The 19,771-nt window shown below is 34.5% G+C and overlaps 1 protein-coding gene across 1 annotated transcript; it reads right to left on the bottom strand.

Moving 5' to 3' along the window:
- Nucleotides 1-11,458: 11,458 nt before the first annotated feature.
- LOC133869245 (putative receptor-like protein kinase At3g47110) lies at nt 11,459-12,615 on the bottom strand. Its single transcript, XM_062306201.1, has 2 exons — nt 11,745-12,615; nt 11,459-11,667 (listed from the first exon to the last, which is right to left on the bottom strand). The coding sequence occupies exons 1-2, from the start codon at nt 12,613-12,615 to the stop codon at nt 11,459-11,461; spliced, it is 1,080 nt and encodes a 359-aa protein (XP_062162185.1).
- Between the last annotated feature and the right edge of the window lie 7,156 nt (nt 12,616-19,771).

Genomic DNA, 19,771 nt, shown 5'->3' with positions numbered 1-19,771 from the left:
TTGATTATGATTTGAAAACTCCCTATGGCATAGTGAGATTTATAATCTCGGTACAGAAGCTAATCATTATATGAGGATGTCGAGTGTTTGAATCCTAAATTTTAGGATCGTGCAACTATGTGGGCTTTGGAGGGAGAGCCAATATAGTAATTGGTTATGGGTGAATTCTTCAGAAATTATATGGACAGTCCATGGCTAAAGACTCAAAGGAGGGTCGCTTCTTCTTGCCCGAGAAGAGGTTTCAGTTCTAATATGGGACCACACAACCCAATCAGACGGGGCGTTCTCCTATGTTACACCCGACTTGTGTTGCCTTTTCAGTATTGTATTTCTGGTCACATTTGGGACAATGTGTCATTTTAGTTTGGGGGTGAGGTAGATGATTCTGTCTGTTGTCTTTATTGTTTTTATTGCTTTTGTGTAAAAAATAAAAAACATAAAAAAGCTATATTTTTTATTGGGCATGATTACATCGCAATTGTGGTTTAATTTGTATGTTTTTGGTTTGTTTAACATCCTGAACACTTTATGTCATTAGAAATCTGAATCTTTTGACTCATCTGTTAGATCAAAGAGACTTCACTTGTTTGAGTTGTTTATCACAAACACATTAGCATAAAGTCTATGAAGTATGAGATTTGAATTAAGAAGTGTGTCTTGAGATTTGTCGGATGATTTGTTGATGAAACCTTGGCTTAAAAAAAAAAAAAAACATCATAGTTTGAGTTATCCTTGAGTAACCGAACCTTTTGCCTTATTAAGCATTGAGTGTTCGCGTAAAAATATGAGAAATTCAATTTGGTTGATTGTATAGCTAGTTTGGCGTCGTAGCCTTTTTTACTTGAGTAATTAAGCCCTTAAAGATGTTTCTATATCTAGTGCCTAAAAACCATCTGGTTTGGGAGTCACTGGCCCAACACTCGTTTAATAGGTCAATTAGAAAGCTTAAGGGAGTCCGACATTGCACAGCCTACACCTTTAAAAAAAAAAAATGCGCATTTTGATTTAATCATTGGTTGTTTTCATTTGATAGAATTCCTATGAATTTTGGAGTACACAAACTTTGAGAAAATTTGAAACTTCATGAGTCTATGTTAATCTCACTTTTCACTTATTGGAGCATATGTTGTCTCAATTTTCCAGCTATGAGTTGAATAATTTTTTATGACCTGATGATGTGATTGTGGTGTTCACCTTGTTAAACCTTCTCATGATGTATGAATTATGTGTTTATGTGGAAGTCCTTGTTTGTCAATAACAAATATAGTGCGTTAAAGTGTTTGTGGGTATCATTGATGTTAAACCCTTATGAGACTTCACTCATTTTTTAGAGATGCCTAGGGGTTCAAAAGGCTTGTTACATATGCTAAATGCAATTGTCTCTCCCATGACAGCGGACTTATATTTCATACTTTGATTTTTGTTTTTTATTTTGTTTTGCTAAGGGACTAACAAAATGTAAGTTTAGGGGTATTTGATGAATGCCAAATATTGTATATTTGGACTCCTTAATTTACATTTATTAAATCTTTAACTTTGTTATTTAATGATTTAATATCTATTTTTATGGAACTTTGAATAATGTAAAAGGCTTATTTGTTTATCGGTTGTATGAGTAAAATACAAGAATGTGTTTGATTTGGCGATGTGGATTCTGACAACCTTAGTGCTTTCCATCAATTGTTTCTAATTCAGTTTTATTTAGTTTATTACTTTGCATAATAAAACCCCAAAAATTCAAAACTAGGTAAAAATAAGATTAGTTTAAATAGAAATTAATTTTCACGACACAATTTCCTATGAATTCGACCTCGCACTTGCACACACACTATATTGCATACGATTCATACGCTTGCGAGTACTTTAAAACTCACAACACAAATCTGATAAATTAGTTTCTAGGGCAATACTATCGGCTAATTACTAGTTTATTGGTATTAAGGCATTTTCAATAACACTCCAAATTAAACAAATAAATTGAATAATTTTTTGGGCACGTTACCGTTTTGCATCAAACAAAATAAATAGTTGTAGAAGCGATTATTATAAAAGCTCATACCACATATCTGAGCGAACACCAATCAACACTACACGTTACGAGTAAGGTTCTTCCAACCCAAGGGATAACATTCTAGCAAAAATAAATATTTGTTAATACGTTTTGCAGTTGTCGGCACTTGAACAAACTAGATGGGAGTTGTCCATAAAACTGATTGTAAGACACACCAAGCCTTTGTAGGTTGGGAAGAAGATTAAACATATCTTCTAGAAGTCCACTAGATAGCTTATTATAGTAAAGAACTATGACTTTTGCAATGATGACATGCTTGAAATAATAGAGGGCATGGGACCAGAAAGCATGTTACTTCCGAGATAAATTTCACATAAGGTGGATATGTTAAAGATGGAGGAAGGTATGGAGCTCGAAAGCTTGTTATATCCAAGATTTAATATTTGCAATGAAGATATGTTAGATAGAGATAGTGGAATACCTCCCGGGAAACTGTTACTGTTTAGAGACAAATTTTGAAGTTTGGATAACAGCACCATCCATGATAGAATTGTTGGAAATAATTTTGGATGGTGCACAAAATTCTTGTTGAAATAAAATAATATTAATCCGAAATAATAATAATAAAATAAATAGAATGCAATGGACTAAAATTAGAAAAAGGAAAGACTTTGCAATGCTATAGAATCACGCAAGAGCGTTATCCTTAAAGGTTGATTCGTGTCTCCCGGAATATATAACTCAATGTGATCGGATCCCTTGACACTCAACCTCTCAGGTTGGAATATAGCGTCTATCTTTATTAAGGACACACTTCTAAGAACGAAGATCAAATAGAACAACCTTTTGATTTTCCTTTGTGAAAATAATCTCATAATCTTTTAGGGTCAGTATCATGTAAAAAAATAGAAGTATATAAAAATGTATATATATCACTCAAGTACTCATAGTGTATCTTATATATATACATGATAGATGGCTTAGTAAATCTATTATAGTATCCAAAGGCATTGAAAACACTTTATGACCAAATGGTTATATTTTGGAATTTTATGACTAACGGTCAAAAAATCAAAATGCCATAAAATACCATAAAGCTTAATAATGTCCAATGGTCAAAACCGTTAAACTAGTTAAAGCTGATTTCTCTTTTTAAAGCCAATGACCGTTTCTATTTGTTAAAGACAATTAAAAAATGTATGAGAACAAAATTTCATAGAAAATCTTTTGTTCATAAAAATATTAATGACCAAACGATCATAACGTCAAAAGCATTTGTTATTGGTCAAATGGTCAAATGCCATAAAATCTTTGTTATAACCAATAGGTAAAACCATAAAAAACTTATTTAAAGTTGATTTCTTTTTTCTTCTTTTTCTCATAAAAACTCATCAATGTTTTAATGTTAAACATCAAAATATTTTTGAAAACGGTTAAAAATAAAACCATGTTTGTAACATTACAACAATTTTCACTACTAAAGTTATTGAGTTCAAAGGATAAGTGTTGCGACCGGTAAAGATGAGACAACTCATTGGGCAGAGAGCCACGAAAATTATTGTTTTCAATGCTTAGACTAGCTAGAAATGAAAGGTTTCCTACGTGTGGAGGCATAATGCCTACAATGTTCATCTAAGAAAGGTGCAAATATTGTCGTGAGGAGGAATGGTGCCTACAACCCTTTAATGCCATGTCAAAAATTGTTTGTCCTAGTTTAGGATAGTATTTCCCAGTTAGCTCCTTGTTAGTTGACATGAAAAATTCTACTTTAACTCTCCATGTAAATTATTTTTATTAATTAATTCTGGTTAGTTATAGATAAATCTTTTGAAAGTTATTCTCGTGGTAAATAGGTGTTGGGATACCCATAGAATTAATTATTAAATTAATTAAATTTAAGGGACATTACATGTGGAATTAGAAAGATCTGAGGTTGTGATCATAGATAGGTATAGGTGAGTAATATATAGGACAAGTTTAGTAGGTGATGATGCAAGCTAAGTGTGATGCCTAGGGTCAAGCATCGTGCTACAAGTTAGGCTTGGTGAGTTCCTAGGATGAGCTAACGAACTGTTTTGTTGCGCAAGGAAGAATTCGAAGTATAAGCAATTAAGGATTCAGTGGAAGCGTCAAAGAGGATTACGCTGTGATGGTTAAGGAAGAACAAAACCCTTTTGAGGACGAGGTTTAGTCACTTAGCTAGAAGGACGGATGAGTGTCGTAGTACCGACATTAGATTGTTAGAATAATAGTGCAAATATATCGAAAGAAATAGTTTTGGGAAACTACCTTCTATAATTTATTTCCTTTTATTTATTTATTTATTTTACGTTTACCACTATGATATTAAACCCACAACATCAACCTTTTTTATTATTTTATTTTATTGATTTAACGTTTTAAATTACTTTCAAATCAAGCTACCTTGTAGAAATATTCATTTTTCATCAAGTGATATCGAAATTCGTCTCTATTGATTAATGTTTGGTAAGTCTTGCAAAAATTCAATAGAGTAAAAGATTTTCCAGGTAATCAGTCATGATATTTTGAACAACTTTTCATCTAAAGTAAACAATTTGGTCGGTCATTGATCTGAAATAACATATTTATTCTTTTTTTCTCATTTGAGTCTAGCCCACTCATCAAAATACAAAAGGGAAAAAACCATTGCTAAATATTATAGAAGTTACAATACATTTATAGCTAACAAATGAGTTTGAGATATGCCCCAAGATCATTCATTGATTATTTTTTTGGTTAGGTTTTTTGTTGTCCATCAAGGCCTCTAACAATTCTGGCAAAGGTCATAATTAGTTTGTACTCCCTAGCAGCAATAAACATTACTATCCATTAGAATTTTCTTTTTGGCAAATGATATTTGTACACACTTTGTACATACATTTATATTTGGTGTGCGACCCATGCATGTAAGACCCATCTCACATGTATAGGTCTCACACCGAATGTGAGTGTGTATACAAAAAAGTGTGTACAAATAACACATCTCTTTCTTTTTTTCCTAAATTGTCCTTTTGTTTCCTTATATGCTTTGGATAAATTATTTTGTACTTCCAATTGAAATGTACCCATCAGAGGCAATAAAAATGAAAATAAGTTCATTTACTGATGTCATCCATATATATATAATCAGTCAATTAAAGCAAGGCTAAACATATATACCTCCAAAATTGTTCACGGCCAGGTCTAACTCAGTCAGCAAACTTAAGCTTCCAATTTCTGAAGGTACACTTCCTATAAAACGTTAAAATTTGCAATTAAACAAAGTAGAAGAGACATGACCTATAAAACAATTACCATTACAAACAAATATTGAAGTTTGAAAAAAAAAAAAAAGGGGCTCATGAGTGAAAACTGATCCATTATTTTCTCGAGTCTAATCACAACATTTGCCAATTTGAACATAATTCCATTTGATAACATTACCTCTTGTAGATATTGATCCTTCCTTCCCACCATAACCCATTTATTAGTCATTGTTAAATTAGTCAACACAATCATTTTTATATCTAATAACCTCAGAGAATACAGAACAATGCCAATTTGACAAAAGGCTTCCAACATAATAAATCACTTTTTCTTCAGCCTATACTAATTAATTTTCTTTTTTGTCTTAAATAATTGATTAGAACCCTTCCTAATCCATCATTTGGAAAAAGAAAATTGCTACACCAAAGTCTAGACTGATGAGATACTACAGGTTCCATGAAGAAAAGTAGTTTCCAACTTTTTGAAATGAATTGAACCAAAATAATTAATCCGGATTACGAATAAGAAACATGAAGAGATGTGAATTTTTTTACAAATAAGTAACGTATCCCTATTTTGGTATATCCAATTGTAGCTAAGGTCATCGTTAGTATTGCAGACTCATTTTCACAAATATGTGCAACCCACGTCTTCCTATCCAACAAGAACGAGTCATTCACACCCTACCAGCAATAAACAATTAGATTACCATCCATTAGATTTTTATTTTTTTGTCCAAGAATTGCTTAAATCCTTTTGTTTTCTTATGTCCTCTCCACAAATTATTTTGTACTTTCATTTGAAAGATACTGCATTGGAGGCAATTAATTAAAGGCAAATATGTTGAGTCAATGATGTAATCCATATAATCAATCAACTAAAACATGTCTAAACATACTTCTAAAGTTGTGGTTGTGAAGGTATAACTTTGTGAGCATATTAAGTTTCCAATTTCTGAAGGTACGCTTCCAGTGAAATAGTTATACCATAAATATAAATATTGCAGTTGTTTGCACTAGAACAAAGAAATAGAGCCCAAAAGCTTGTTATACCCAAAACTTATTATCTCCAATGAAGATATGTTAAATAAAGATGATTGATTACCGTCTGTGAAACTGTTACGAGCTAGAGACAAAAATTGAAGTTTGGATAACAGCCACATCCATGATGGCTCCACTGAAGTCATTGAACTTAAAAGATAAGTGACGCAACCGGTAAAGACGAGCCAATATCAATCTTCCCCCCTAGGAATATATTCGTCTTATTGAAACTTTTCTAGGGTTATTTTTGTCTTTTGTTGGCTTTAAGGAGGACATTAACATTTTTTTGTTGTTTAGGGGGGAGGGGGACATTGATACAATTGGTAGTTTGGGAGAGGGGGTATGTGTACTTTTCTCTATTATATAACTAATATATATATATATAGCACAAATGGAAACCAGAACAAACGATTTTTACCTTGACCTCATTGACTTTTAGTAAAATGAAAAAAAACAAACAAAGAAAAAAATCATTGCAAAGTAACAACCTCAAGAAATTATATTAAAAAGTACTCTGTATTTTTGCTTAGAAGAATATATATATACCTCCTATTTTTAAAAGACAGAGACGATTTTATGTAGTCTAATTTCTTGAAAATACAAATAATCTCTTTAAATGAACTTGCTACCACTTCTGGCTTTAATAAGAGGATGAAAGTATACACATCAAAATTTTCTAGTTACAAATTCCTAGCATTTGTTTTCATTTTTTTTTTTTTTTTTTTTTTTTTTTTTTTTTTTTTTTTTTTTTTTAAACTTGTTCACACAAGTAGGGAGAAAGGGGGATTCAAACTAGTGACCTCCAGTTCATGAGGTGTGGTCCCCAGCCGAATGAGCTGCCCCTTGGAGACGCATTTGTTTTCATTTAAGCCTCTTGATACACAGAAAATGCTTAGATTCTTAAGTATTAGAATCATATAATTAATGAAGCATTCAAATCATTATTTTACTCATCACATGCCATGTTGAAAGTTTTCCACTTGTCACGATATGCTAGTTAGTATAGCTATTTCATGTCCTCTCTCTTTATATTTTGATTGGATTCCTCGTTCAAATACAAGTCAAAGGGATTCCTAAATATGAAATTAAGATTATTTGAGAAACATTGATATGAATATGCCACCTCACAAATTAGTGGCGTGTTGATTATGATACGCATTATTTAGTAGCATGTCTGAGAGACACGCTTCTAATTTAGTAGCATGTCACCCTAACACGCTACTAAACTAGTGGCGTGTCAGTATCAACACGCCACTAAATGGTGGGTGAGCGGAAGTAGGACTGACACGCCACTAAATTAGTGGCGTAGTAAATTTAGTACGCCACTAATTTTTTCGTTTTCTCCCATTTTTTTCCCTACTCCCACTCACCCCTAATTTATTTTCGTTTTCCCCCCTTTTCTCCTTCTATCTACTCACTTCTCCCCTACATAGGTACTCCTTTCATCCGTTCTTTTTTCTTGTCTTCCTTTCTTCTTTTTTTGTCTTCGTATTATATATGTTTACAAAGAAACTGATGTAATCATTATCGATTACATCTCTAGCCATGAGTAGTATTATCTAAATAAGAGTTTATCTCTTATCTTAAGAGATAGATGGTTGATTAGTAGTAAAAGTAGTCTTTTAATTTTAAATAAGAATATCTAGATTAGTTTGTTATTTGATTTAGTAGCAGTCATATTTAATAGTTATCTAAGTAGTAGAGTGTTAATAAGAAGTCTTATCTCTTAGGAGAAGAGTAGACGATCATGTTTGGTTGAAACCAACCGAGTCTCTTCCTTGTATTCCAATAGGTCTCTAGCCATGTAGAATGACACTTCTACTTTAGTTGGGTTACCTAATTGTATATAAGGAACAAGTCAGTAATTATATGGAGAAGTTGAATTATTTGTTTGATAAATACAGTTTACTGTGTTTTGGGAGTTCTTAACTCACTCGAAACAGCCAACCTATCTAATCCTGTGTTTTGTATTAATTGGTTCACATCAATTGGTATCAGAGCCAGGTGTTTTCCTTTTGAATAGCAAGAATTGTTTACCCAAGAGGACTAGTTTCCCTCAACAGAAACCAGATATTAGACAACATAGGAAAATCAAAGAACAAGAGTTGGGCAATTCGGGATTTTTCTTTACAAACTTGTCCAACAACACGTTATGTAACAAAAGAGAGACAACACAAAGAGATGGATCAATGACTGGGAAGCATGGAACAATCAATGAAGAGCTTATCGGATAAGTATGAGGAATTCCGTAAGAGTCAACAGACCATGCAAGATCATATGACAAAAATATACGAGATGTTTGCCAAACAATCACATGATGAGAATTCACGTGGAAGAGATCACGAATACAAGGGAGAAAATTCCTTTCAGGGAGGATGTCACCCAACAATCACCACACGACATGTGAAATTAGATTTTCCAAGATTTAACGGAGACGAAGACCCCACGATGTGGATATGCCGAGCTGAACAATTCTTTCGGTTTCAGGGAACATTAGAGGGCAAGAAGACAGCCCTGACTTCCTTCCACCTAGAAGGAGAGGCCCAGATGTGGTTCCAAATCTTAATCAAGGAAAAACGAGAAATTGGGTGGCCAGAATTCACTGCAGGTTTACTTACTCGCATTGGACCCAATCAATTTTACAATCCTTTTGGAGAATTGACAAAGCTACAACATAAAGGAATGGTTTGAGGATACCAGGCGAAATTCGAATCTTTACTCTCCGAAATTGGGGTGCTATCCCAAACTCGTCAGGTTAGTTGCTTTATAAGTGGCTTGCGAGAAGTTCTCAGGGCTGATGTCACTACAGGAAAACCTGAGACATTGACATTTGTAATCGGGCTGGCTAGACTTTACGAAGCACGACACAGTGTTATCACAAGAAGCAACCAAGCGGAAGAAAGAAAAGTAGATATTGGAAACTAGCAAACCTCAAACCCGCCATTCCTACCCATCAAGAGGTTGATGCCAGAGGAGTTAAAGGAAAGACAAGCAAAGGGATTGTGTTTTAAATGCAACGATAAATACGTACCAGGACACCAATGCAAAAAATTGTTCATGATTGAAGCTTACCTAGGGGAAGATGAAGATGGAGACATGGAAGAAGTAGTGAAAACGCAATTTTTCTTGTTTTTCCCTTAAGGACAAGGGAAATGATTAGAGGGGGTCAATGATGTAATCATTATCGATTACATCTCTAGCCATGAGTAGCATTATCTAAATAAGAGTTTATCTCTTATCTTAAGAGATAGGCGGTTGATTAGTAGTAGAATTAGTCTTTTAATTTTAAATAAGAATATCTAGATTAGTTTGTTATTTGATTTAGTAGCAGTCCTATTTAATAATTATCTAAGTAGAGGAGTGTTAATAAGAAATCTTATCTCTTAGGATAAGAGTAGACGATCAGATCATGGTTGGTTGAAACCAACCGAGTCTCTTCCTTGTATTCCAATAGGTTTCTAGCAATGTAGAATGACACTTCTACTTCAATTGGGTTACCTAATTGTATAAAAGGAACAAGTCAATAATTATATAGAGAAGTTGAATTATTTGTTTGATAAATATAGTTTACTGTGTTGGCTCACTTGAAACAGCCAACCTATCCATTCTTATGTTCTGTATTAATTGGTTCGCATCATATACAAATTTTTTGTCTTCGTTTTTTGTCTTCCTATTGTATGTATATACAAATTTTATAAGATTTTGTTCTCTCATGTGGCACATATACACAAAACTACATCTCCACTTTTAGTCAGCAACCAAAGAAGCAAAAGAGGACATTTCATATGAACTTTATGAATTGGGTTCTCGGCTTCTGGGTGCATAGAAAACTGAATAGTCTCAAACATACAACCAGTGATTGCTAATAAAATACTGGTGCAAATAAGGAGAGATAGTGGAAACTTACGTGTGTAGAGAGAGAGAGAGAGAGAGAGAGAGAGAGCAGTTGGAAACTTAAGGGTGGAGGAAGAGAAGAACAAGAGCAACAGAAACCTGCCAAAGGCGACTCAAAAGCAATATTGTGTTTAAAGTCAATCACACTCTTTCCTAGTTCTTTACGTCCAAATAGAAGAAGCCAGATCAATCGTATAACAAATTTTTTTTTTTGGGCCATGCCACAATTAGTGGCGTGGCTTGGCTATATAACACACGCCACTAACGTGGGCATTATAGCCACGCCACTAAAGTTAGTGACGTGGACAAATTTGTCACTCCGCTAATTAGTGACATCTCCACTAAATGAGAATTAGTGTTGAACTAATTAGTAGTGTGTCAAAAACGCCACTAATTATACGCCACAAACAATGAATAACGTGTCAGACCACAAAAAACGTCACTAATTACACTCCACTAACAGTTACTGACGTGTCAAACCACAAAAAACGCCACTAAATGTAGGTCACTAAAAACCAATTTTTTTTATTTTTTATTTTTTATAGTGAGAACGAGTTTGTCAATTTATACATCACAATTACCTAGTTCAGTTTTGTCTTTTCCTTCTCTCTCCTTTTTTTTTTTTTTTATTAAATACATATAAATCCTTAAGTACACACACATATATATATATAGCCTTGATATATGAATCCACATACACGAATAGAGAGCAACATGTTTTTGGAGTAGTTTCTCGATTGTCTAATATACTGAAAGCAATTTTCTGCTAACTAAAATCACCAGAAATGCTTTGTGATTAAATAATCACAAAGCATATGTACTTTGAGATTTTATAATAGCACATGCTATTTTTTCGGAAAAAAAAAATACTTTCAGTTTTTTACAAAAAACCATGGAGATAATTAATTATATTTTCTATCTTCCCATGCAATGTTCTGTACATCCTTCTATTTCCTAAAATGATGTGCATAATTATTTTGTACTTTCAATTAAAAGGTACCCAATATTAATCCAAGGCAGCAAAAAGGCACATATCCTGAATGAATCTTGTCATTCATTTCATCAATCAACTAAAACAAGACTAAACATACCTCCAAAGTTGTTCTTGCCAAGGGATAACTTCGTGAGCATGGTTAAGTTTTCAATTTCCGGAGGTATACTTCCAGTGAAACCATTACCCCACAAAAGTAACATTTGCAGTTGTTTGCACTTGCACAAAGTGTATAGGATAGTACCTTTAAAACAGTTAGCATTCAAAACAAATAATGAAATTTCTTAAATGACTAAAGACTTCAAGACTACTAAACATACCTCCAAAGTTGTTGCTGTTAAGGTCTAAGGCTGTGAGCATAGTTAAGTTCTCAATTTCTGAAGGTACACTTCCTGTGAATCTATTAGCCGAAAATGATAAAATTTGCAGATGTTTGCAGTTGAACAAAGTGGGTGGGATAGTACCTATAAAACAATTACCATTTAGAAACAAATATTAAAGTTTTTTGACCCACAACAAGTTGAAAGAAGACTAAACAAACCTTCAAAATCGTTAGAGCCAAGGAATAACTTGGTAAGCATGGTTAAGTTCCCAATTTCCTGAGGTACTCTTCCTGTGAAATTATTAGACCACAACGATAAATATTGCAACTTTTTGCACTTGAACAAAGTGGATGGAAGTTCGCCATAAAACTGATTAAAAGACAAATCAAGCCTTTGTAAGCTAGGAAGATGACTAAACATATCTTCTGGGAGTTCACCAGACAACTTATTAGAGTAGAGATCAATGACTCGCAGTGAAGAAGTGTTAATGAAGGGCATCGTACCAGAAAGCTTATTTTTTCGAAGATAAATTCCTTGCAAGGTGGATATGTTGAAGATGGAAGAAGGAATGGAGCCCGAAAGCTTGTTATATGTGAGATCTATTATTTCCAACGTAGATATGTTAGATAGAGATGGTGGAATACCTCTTGTGAAATTGTTACTGTTTAGGGACAAATTTTGAAGTTTGGATAACAGCCCCATCCTTGATGGGATTTCTCCGCTAAAGTTATTGAATCCAACAGATAAGTGTTGCAACCGGTAAAGACGAGACAACTCATTGGGCAGAGAGCCATGAAAACTATTGTTTTCAATGCTTAGACTGACAAGAAATGAAAGGTTTCCTACGTGTGGAGGAATGGTGCCTACAATGTTCATGTAAGAAAGGTTCAATGCAGTAACTCGAAGATGGCGGGAATCACAAGTGATACCAAACCAGTTGCAAACAGAGGTGCCACTGGACCAACTGTTTGTCAAAACATTTTTAGGGTCGTAAGAAATTTGAGCCTCTAAGGCAAGAAGAGCAGATTGATCGATGGTAATGTTAGAAACAGTTGCAAAAGCTAGATATGCTATGTAAGATTGGACCATAAAAAGTGCCACACAAAGGGGGGATTTGAAACAATTTCTCTCCATGAGTAGTGTATGTTTGTTGAGGTACTGGGAATGTCTGTGAGCTCAAGTGAGGCTGATATATAAGGAGATTGCAGCATAACAAATTGAAAGGAACAAACAAAATATGGGATTTGGGGAAAAAGCGGGTGGGGGTGGTTTTGGCGTTAATGACCTTGAGTGTTAGATATTTCTGACAGAGGCTGAACCAAATAGTTTTATTAGGTAAAGCAATGAAATTTGATCTGAAATTACATCAAAGAAAATAAAAGTTTCGTATTTATTTCTCTTCCTTTTCTCTCTTAAGTATGATCAAAACACAGACATAGGGAAATTAAGAAAATTGGTGTGAGAATCCCACCACTTTTCCAAACATAGGAAAATTGGTGTGACAATCCGGCCATTTTCCAAACTCCTATTAATGCATCAAATAGTGATGAGTTTGACAAGATTGTCATGAGATGTGAGACCAAGTCTTCATCTGGCTTTAGAATGCCGTGCACCATGGTGTAGAAATAGGCATGACTGGAATCCACTAGTGATGACTTTGACAACATTGTCAATTTGTCATGGAATGTCATGTGCATGAAGTTTAGTCATGTCTTGGGTTTATGCTTTTGAAACTTCCCGGTGGAGCCACGTTGCATACCATGCCAAAACTCCGATCCTAACATCAACCAATTAAGTTGTTTCTATCGAAATTGTCAGTCACTTGGCACTTTGCTGAAGTTGTTGCTACGAAAGTGTGAAATAATGGAGAGAAATATTGCAACGAGTATTATTGGCACAACTACAGTCTAGCTCTATCACTGCGGCATGGAGGTGAAAGAAAAGATGAACATAATAAACATAAAAGAAGTTTAGAGAATAAGAAGAGAGAGACAAGAGTTTTACGTGTTTCGGTATATGATCTACGTCGTTTATGTTGTAGACCAACTTAATTATTTCACCCAAGACTTTTTTCATACCAGAGTCAGCAACATGTCCAACCATGTCTTCATAGAATTTTGTGCACCACGGTCTTGGCTCTAGAATGCCATGCACGGAGGGTGATGATCTAGTGATATTCGGGCTAATTCTTATAAAGTTTGGTGGGTGGAGGGTTTCAAGGTCAAATTTTAAAATGGAGAAAGCATTTGAAACTATTTTCACGTCACTAGCATGGGTGTCGCTAATGTCCTCTGTGGGTTTGGGTTTCTGCGGTCTCCCCATCCATTTAGGCCCCCTTTGTCATTGGTTTCCAGCGAGTAAATACTACTATGGCCACATCCAAATATGTTCATACTTTTACTTATTTAATTGCTAGAAGATAGTAATTTAAAATTTTGTATTCCATTTACTTAAATTCATATCATTTACAAGTTTTCTTGAGATCCAGATGAAAATGGGATAACTAGACCATGTTCCTCAAATTATTTCAATATTTAAAAGTTCATATTTATTCTATCTTTTGATAATAACTATGAACACATTTCATTTTGCTTACTTGAATAATTAGCACTCCATTAAGCTTCATCACATTTGACGGGAAAGTACATGATCATCATCTTCATCATGTTTTCAGAATTGTTAATTCGGATGTGTTTACATATGTGATCACCACATCCATAGTGCGCCACCAAGTCTAGCATTTTCAGACTTCTTGTGATGTGCTTACATCCATTATCCATAGTGCTCCACCAAGTCTTGTGAAAAAGATAATTTTTTGTATTAAAATAACAATAATAATAATAATAATAATAATAATAATAATAATAATAAGCAATTAGTATTTCCAAAAAAAGTAGAAGAGGGTGGATTTGATCTGGCACCATTTGATAAACAACTCTACTCCCTTCCCCTTTTTTTCACTTTTCCTATAAAAAAGTCAACTTCAAAACATTCTACCTTTTTTTTTTCACTTTTATATCACATTAATTATTTTTTACTACTATTTAAATAAAAATTCACTACAAAACAAAACTTTTTTCATTTTTCCATACAAAAAATTACAAACTTCTTTTTACTTTAAATCATATCAATTACATTTTATTACTATTAAAAAAATTACTCCTAAAAAATGTTTACAAAACAGAGCCCAAAATTTGTGAGGCCATTAGTGTGACTAACACTCATATGAGTTATCTCTTCATTTCACTCATACCAAATCCAACGTGTCTACTCAAACAAATAATAATAATAATAATCCAACTTGTCTAGTACGACAATTTTCTTTCTTCATCTCCACATACCACAATCATTATTATATCAATTTTTCTCCCTAAAGAGCTTAGGGAGGGAGAGAGATTTCAATGTGATATTTCATACCTTAATATTCTAGTCTTTGCTTCTTCTTTTTTTACTTACTTTACGTTGTTAAAGTGTCTCACATCGCGGCATGTTAAAGTGTCTCACATCGCTAAAATTTCCTTCACCTGACCACTTTATAAGTCATGGTGTCCTCTCCTCTCTTAAGGCGTCTTGGAGAGGATTGGGTCTTCCCTCCCGCAGCCGCTTTGATACAATACATGTGTTTGGACAATAGTGCTACACGTGATGGGGCGTGTTAAGTGTCCCCTTTCCTAAGGCATTTTTCAAGAGTGAGTATGGCCCATGTACTTTAACATGGTATCAGAACCACAAGTTTCTTACGATGATGGGTCTTTCCCTCCTGTTGTTGTCCACGTGTTTAGCCATTAGTTGCCACACGTAAGGGAGCGTGTTAAAGTGTCTTAGATCGCTAAAATTTTCTTCACTTAGACACTTTATAAGCCATGATGTCCCCTCCTCTCTTAAGGCGTCTTAGAGAGAGGATTGAGCCTTCCCTCTTGCTGCCACTCTGACACAATACACTTATTTGGACAATAGTGCCACACGTGAGGGTGCGTGTTAAGTGTCCCCTCTTTTCTGAAGCGTCTTTCGAGAATGAGTAAGGCCCATGGACTTTAACATATGGTTGACACGTGGCGGATCGTTAGTTTTTAGAGGGAAAACTTGATTGAGGTATTAATTTGATTTTATTTTTTTTTCAAAATTGAGGTATCATCTATGATGCAAATTGAAACTTAGAATTCAAGGACACGTGGCAGACTGTTAGTTTTTGGATGGAAAACTTAACTGAAGTATTAATTTGGTATTTTCCCAAAATTGAAATATCATCTATGATACGAATTAAAACTTAAAGACTAAAAAATAAAATTTTCGAAACTCAGTGACAAGAATTCCCTTAATTTTAATGTAGTTTCATTTTTTTTTTCCTATATTTTGTTCTCCAAGCCCTTATGGGTTGTGGAGTTTGTGTGTGTTTTTTTTTTTTTTTTTTTTTTTTTTTAACTGAAAGGCCTTCTTGCAGCGTTGGTTTGGAGGATCGGCCGCTCTCCTTTGTGTCTTCGGTGGAAATCTAGCCGTGCTTCAACAGATCGTTTTCTCTGTGCGCTAGATCTGTAATTTTCCACTATGTTTCTCATGACACGTGCTTCCTAGCCGTGTTCACTGTCGTCAACTAGTCTGGCTGTCTCAAGCTAGTGGTCTTGTCGCTTGTTCCTGCCGGCGCGTGGTCTGCACGTGAGGGGTATCTACCTCCCTGGATAGGCACGTGTGGGTCATGCTATTTCTTTTCAGGCCATAGCTGGTGGTGGTTGGTAGTTGGCGATGGATGTTTGATGTAGGGGGAGCCTCAGAGGATGGTGCATGTTATGGACGCGCCATCTAAGTATGCAGTGATCTTCTTCTTTGATGCTGGCAGTGTTAGTTTTTTGGTTGTTTGTATATTCCATTGTATCTTTGTTTTCACAGTATGTCTATGTAATACACAAAATTTACTGGACTATTTATTGGCTGTGATAGCTAGATCAGCTCTCTTTCTTTTTGAGAGTGTGCTTAATTGTAAAGAGTGTCTATGTAATTTTTTTGTATTGTTTAGGCAACTACTTTAAGTCAGACTTGGTTCTGGCTTAGGATATAGAGGTCTCTTTGAACCTCTTGTCTGTCTCTATAATGCCTTATGGCTTTATTTAGCAATAGATGTAGCACATGCTACAATGCTGCATGTTAAAAAAAAAAAAAAAATCACGTTTCGCTTGGTTCTATCCCCTTGTGGTCTATCCAAAATTGATCTCCTTATTATTATTATTTTTTGGGGTAATTACCTTTTCTCCCCATGAATTACCAAAAAATGTGCGATGTCCCTATAAACTATCAACTCGACCAAAAAAGAGCATCCACTACCATAGTTACATGTTTTGCCCATTTCTGTTAGCCTAACTCGTGAAAATACTTAAATGCCCTCACTCAATTTCAAAAATGACCTAAATGCCCTCAACTTAAAAAAAAAAAAAATAACAAACGTAAAGGGTGCTATCAAAGGGGGTGGCTGCCACCCCCTTAGGTGGAGGGGATGGCCTGCGAGCCACCCCCAGAGGTGGGTCCGGCCACCCCCAACCTGGGGGGCCGCCCGGCCACCTCAATTTTTCTCTATGCGGCCACCCCTAAGGCAGGGGTGGCTGCGCAGCCACCCTTGGAAAAACCTAGGGTGGCTGCACGGCCACCCTAGAGATAGCTGGGGTGGCCACGAGCCACCCCAGAGGTGGCTAGACCCACCTCTGGGAGTGGCTCGCACTCCCACCCCCTCCGGCAGCCACCCCCTTTTCTTTTTTATTTTTATTTTTAAATATATTAGTTTTAATATTTTTTATTAATAAATTTAAACCAAATTAATAAACCAATTTTTTTTTATCAATTGATTTTAATTTTTGTCTTTTAATCTAAATAACGTTCAAAATCGGCATATTCCGTCCATGTTAACGGGTCTAACTGACGAAATGGGACAAAATGTGTAAAGTCGATAGTTAAATACTCTTTTTTATCGAGTTAGTAGTTCATGAAGCATCGCATTTTTTTTTGATAGTTCACATAGAAAGGTAATTACCCATTATTTTTTACTTTGGAATATGAACGCTGTGCACAACGGTGTAGAATGGCCATGATGAAGACATTCCAAGTCAATGTCAACGGTGATGTCCAATCCGTCAACGACATTAAGAAAATTGGCGTGAGAATACAACCAATTTTCCAAAATACCAGATGACTTTGACAAGACTGTCATCAAGGACGTTCTTATATATGGGGATTTATGAGATGGCATATTTTCCATGAAGAACAAAATATTTTCTAATGTTTAAAAATGAATTCAACCAAAATGTGGTGTAGACTTAATTACTTTCAGCCAAGAGTTTTTCAATCCCAGAGTCACCAACATGTGCAAACATATACGTCTTCATCTGGCTTTAGAATGCCGTGCGCCACACTGTAGAAATAGGCAGATGGAGATATTCAAATGCGAAGTTAATTTCAAGGACATTTGGAAAATTGTAGTGAGAATACGTACACACTTCCACATTTTGAATATTTCTTGGCCTTCTTCTTTCAAACTTCCGATTGGTCCTTAACGACGTTCTATCTAGTACTGGGTATACAATTAATGCCAAAACTCCCAATATGAGTTGCTTGCTATCAAAGCTTCTTCTATGTTGTGCCCATGTAAAGGAGATTGAACTTGAGCTGACCAAGATATTTAATTTAATTTTCTCCTTTACCCTCATATATATGAATAATAGAGAGAATATATTGCAATGAGTATACATTGATGCTGCTGAAATTTGGCCGGCCAATTCTACGTCAACGAGGACATAAAATCACTGGAAGGAATTATGGCTTAACTTGTAAAAGTCCTCCCGTGACAGAGATTTCATGAATTGGTATGTGTTTCAATGAATAAATAAATGAAGTTCTTACTTCCTTCTATTCGGTTTATAAAATTGTTATATCTCTTTTAAATATGTAAAAAATACTCAATTTTTTAATAGTATTCAAAAAAAAAAAAAAAAAAAAAGGACAAGAGGAGATATAGAAAATAAATTTTTTTAGGACCGACAGTGAAGATCAATTAATTTTATTCTCACAAAAGATAAACATTGATATTTTTAAATGTTAAAATATTAATTAAATTATTAAATTATCCATTTTTATCGGTTTAAGATTTTAGAATAAATGGTGCCTTGACGTTAAATTCCATCAGTAACATTCTAGACTCTATTGCACAAAATTTTCGAGTATCAACAATTGAGTCCCTGTTTGATAAAATCGTTTCCCTTCTATTAAACATTCGATTTAATTACTCCACCAAACTAGAAGTTTAACATTCTAGACTCTGTTGTTTTTACTTTTTTATTCATTCTAGAAAAACAATGAATAAAAAAAGAAAATCAGTTGAAAGATGTACAAGTAATTACTTTAAGTCAAAAAGGTTGATAGTTCAATATTCTTAAGTGAAGTTGTCTTTAAAATATATATATAAAAATAAAATAAAAAATTATAATTTTTTGAAGAAAAATATTTTATATGGAAACAAATAAATGTAAAAAATATTGGAAAATTAGTGTGAGAATCGGACCACTTTTCCAAGCTCCTATTAAAGGACCAACTAGTAATGAATTTGACAAGATTGTCATGACATGTGCAACCAAGTCTTCATCGAGATGTTCAGATGCAATGTCAATTTGAAACTTGTGGAGATAGGCATGTCTTGGTTTCTGCTTTGAAACGTGTGGGTGGTGCCAAATGCCAATTTGAAGACCTTTTTGTATACCATGCCAAAACTCCCGACATCAACCAAGTTGTTTTTATCGAAATTGTCAGTTACTTGGCACTTTGGTCAAGTTGTTGCTACGAAAGTCCTCCATATATGTTGCGCCAAATGATCGAGTAGATATTTTGATGTGATTGTTTGCCATCTTAATTGTGAAATAATGGAGAGAAATATTATTTGCACAACGCAAGTCTTCTATCTCTGCGGCGTGGAAGGACTAGAAGCCGAGCTCTGCACCACACATTCCATCGTTCCAAAGAAATATTGAGCGGTCAACTATTTCAAGGTGTTGAAATATAATGAAGCTTCTGATACATGTAGAAAACGGTATTAATTGAAAGGTTTGATATTATGTAGAAACCTATGATGAGAATAACAAAAGAGAGTACACAGAGAGCTGAAGAGCCAAAGTGGAGATATGCGTATGGCCTATGGGTGCGTTAGGCATTGTGATTTTGTAAGAAAAAAAAATGTGTGCTTTTAAATCAAATCGTAGAAAATGATTCGTTT

The sequence above is a fragment of the Alnus glutinosa genome, chromosome 5, assembly GCF_958979055.1.
Source record: "Alnus glutinosa chromosome 5, dhAlnGlut1.1, whole genome shotgun sequence".
NCBI classification, from domain to species: Eukaryota; Viridiplantae; Streptophyta; class Magnoliopsida; order Fagales; family Betulaceae; genus Alnus; species Alnus glutinosa.
Note: the sequence above shows the minus strand (reverse complement) of the source record. Positions and strands in the feature narration are given on the sequence as shown.